Source organism: Cotesia glomerata, linkage group LG10, assembly GCF_020080835.1.
Source record: "Cotesia glomerata isolate CgM1 linkage group LG10, MPM_Cglom_v2.3, whole genome shotgun sequence".
Classification (NCBI taxonomy): Eukaryota; Metazoa; Arthropoda; class Insecta; order Hymenoptera; family Braconidae; genus Cotesia; species Cotesia glomerata.
In genome coordinates this window covers 6881614-6884448 of record NC_058167.1, presented here as the reverse complement: position 1 = coordinate 6884448, position 2835 = coordinate 6881614, and the positions used below count along the sequence as shown (strand labels likewise).

Below are 2835 nucleotides of genomic sequence, written 5' to 3'. Positions count from 1 at the left end.
CTCGTAAATAATCCCAGAAGTGAGTAAAAATAGTTACGAATTTTAGTTTCCCTAAAAAACAAATTTACAATTTCTCAAGTGGAGATGAATTTTTAATTTTTAATAATTTCTTTATGGATGAAGCGGTTTGAAACTTGTTTGAAGTTTTCGATATGCCAGTATATAAATAAATATATATATATATCGCGGATTATGTTTAAAATTTATGGAGGTGTTCTCTATCATAAGACAAAAATTCCCTGAGAGTTTTAGCTCTTAATACGCAGCGGTCTTGAAGTCATGATTTTTTGAAATTTTGGAAAAAATTTTTTTTCAACTTTTTCGTCAATTTTTCTGATATGAAAAACATTTTTAAACAAAATCGACAAACATTGTATTTTGTATGAAAAATTCTCAGCTTTTGAATGAAAATATTTATTTTTTCATAAACTCATCAGAAGACCCTTAAAAATCAAATTAAAGTGGAAAAATTGATTTTTTTCGGTGTGCAGCCCAAAATTCTTCAAATTTGAATTTTTTTCCTGAAAGCTGAGAGTTTTTTACACAAAATATTGCGTTTTGCCGATGTGAATATTTTTTGTTTCGTCACAATTAAATTAAATGTTAGATTCACTATGCAGTAATATAATTCAGAATAGTAATATAATTTTCTCTTTAATACTAAAATTATAGTACTCAGAAATTTTGAACCACCTGCTTAAAAGATGAGTCTATACTTCGTCACTTATCATGCAGATGGCGCTCACAACTCCCTCTATTTACTTTCATTTTGTGATTCTTTCTTGAGCGATTTCTTTTCGGATCGTTTGTTCTTAACAAAAATATAATTGCTCAAGTTTTTAAGTAATAATTATTGCGTTACTTTGATATTTCATCGCCATGAGTAAACGTATACGGTCAGTAAATTGTTGTAATCCATTCAATGAGTCACGTAAGTAACTAATACAGTGCACTTGACCTCTTATGTATAACCTCTACGTAGAACCAATTAAATTAATGGCCTTGTGTTTAATATTGACTTTTGACATCTAATTAAACGAAACTTTTAGATAAAAAAGGAGTTAAAGATTTAAGAAAATTTCCCGACGAAGATCGTTGGAAATTTCCTGACTTAGATGACACTTCAATGTTATGTGTGCGTTGTCGATTCCGTGTCAAAGAATATATTCCGCCGGCATCAGAGGAAGAGGAAATTATTTCAAGTCAAATTAGTGTTGAAAGTCTGAGTATATCAGCTGAAATTTGTACTCAAGGAAGCAGTTTATCTCGAACTGTCAGTAATTTTAGCGATAATCTATGTGATTACAATGATCATTCTTTAGAGCGATTTTTGAAAATTCCTCTTATTGAAAAAGACAGGTAAAAATTTTCTATTGATTAAGTTTTTCATTTACTGAGTGAAAACTTACTTAATTATTTTTCTATGCGTTTAATTTAAGGTTATATTCTGAAAAAAATTATGGAGTAAAAAAACTTGATGAGAGCTATGCTGCCCTAGAGAATAAGTTCCAATCACAATTTGGAATAGTACCTGAATCTACCTACAGAAAGATTAATCAAGATCATTGTTCCATGATAGCTGAAGTCAGTCGTATAGCATCTGAATTTAACTGTTCTCGAAAAATGGTACTGAATCTTAAAAATGATATCAGTGAATCTGAGAATGTTGATTTAGACTCTGGTGAAATGACTACTAATACTTTGAATCCCACAAAAGTTCCAGGCAATCAGCCGCTTAAGTAAGATGTAAAAAAACTTGTCATTGATTTTTATGAAAGCGAAGAAAACTCAAAACAATTAGCGGGCATGAAAGATTTTAAATCTGTGAAGGATTGTGATGGAAATCGAACTAGGGTACAAAAAAAGTTGATTCTTTGTAATTTAAAAGAATTGTACCAAAGCTTCAAAGCGCAATATAATTCAGTGGCAATCGGATTTTCTAAATTCGCTAGTTTGAGGCCTACTTATTGTATTCTTGCTGGAAGTAGTGGTACACATGTCGTATGTGTTTGTACTATTCATCAAAATGTACAATTGATGTTAGAAGGTACTTGTGTATTTGACATTCTCTATAATTGTACTAAAACTAGTTATTAATCTTATTACATTTATTCCATTTAGGATGTAATTTTCCAAAATTTGCGAAAAACACCGATTGGGTTGTAGAATCTCAGCCAATTTACAAAAATTCATTAAATAAATTAGTTTGTAACAATCCAGAAGAATCGTGCTTTTCCAGAATATGCAATAGTTGTCCAAATAATGAAGAAATCTCTGATTATTTTCGTGTGTCGTTTAATGAATCTGATGTTAATGAAATCCAATATAAAATGTGGACATCAACATACCGTTGTACTATTGTGAATGTTACTTCAGATTCCGAAGACTTCATCGAGACTTTAGTGACGCAACTTGATAAGCTTTTGAAACATGATTTTATTGCGAAAACACAAAGTCGATTTTTTTCTGATACAAAACTAAATTTAAAGAGCGGGGAATTCGCCGTAGTATTTGACTTTTCGGAAAATTATGCATTCGTTGTGCAGGAAGCAGCTCAAGGCTTTCATTGGAATAATGATCAAGCTACTATATTTCCAATGGTGATTTATTTTAACGAAAATGATACTATTAAGCATTTGAGCTTTGTTGGTATTTCAGATTGTCTTAAGCACGACACAGTTTTAATTTATTTATTTCAAGAGCAATTCATTACCTTTCTTAAAAAAAAGTTTGCTGTCATCAATACGATTTTTTACTTCTCTGATGGAGCTCCACAATAATTCATAAACAAGAAAGCATTTACAAACTTATGTTATCATTATGCTGACTTCGAAA

General features: G+C 30.4%; 1 protein-coding gene across 1 annotated transcript; it reads left to right on the top strand.

Moving 5' to 3' along the window:
* The first annotated feature begins 596 nt into the window (after positions 1-596).
* LOC123272608 lies at positions 597-2215 on the top strand. The gene is made up of 4 exons (XM_044739523.1): positions 597-931; positions 1050-1359; positions 1440-2047; positions 2122-2215. The coding sequence occupies exons 1-3, from the start codon at positions 880-882 to the stop codon at positions 1741-1743; spliced, it is 666 nt and encodes a 221-aa protein (XP_044595458.1). The 5' UTR covers positions 597-879; the 3' UTR covers positions 1744-2047; positions 2122-2215.
* Positions 2216-2835: the final 620 nt, after the last annotated feature.

Bases quoted from the DNA above. Each gene is read 5' to 3' on its own strand.
- LOC123272608 (XM_044739523.1), top strand. From the start codon at position 880: ATGAGTAAACGTATACGGTCAGTAAATTGTTGTAATCCATTCAATGAG. The intron at 932-1,049 runs GTAAGTAACTAA...CGAAACTTTTAG, and splicing joins TAATCCATTCAATGAGTCAC to ATAAAAAAGGAGTTAAAGAT. The intron at 1,360-1,439 runs GTAAAAATTTTC...GTTTAATTTAAG, and splicing joins CCTCTTATTGAAAAAGACAG to GTTATATTCTGAAAAAAATT.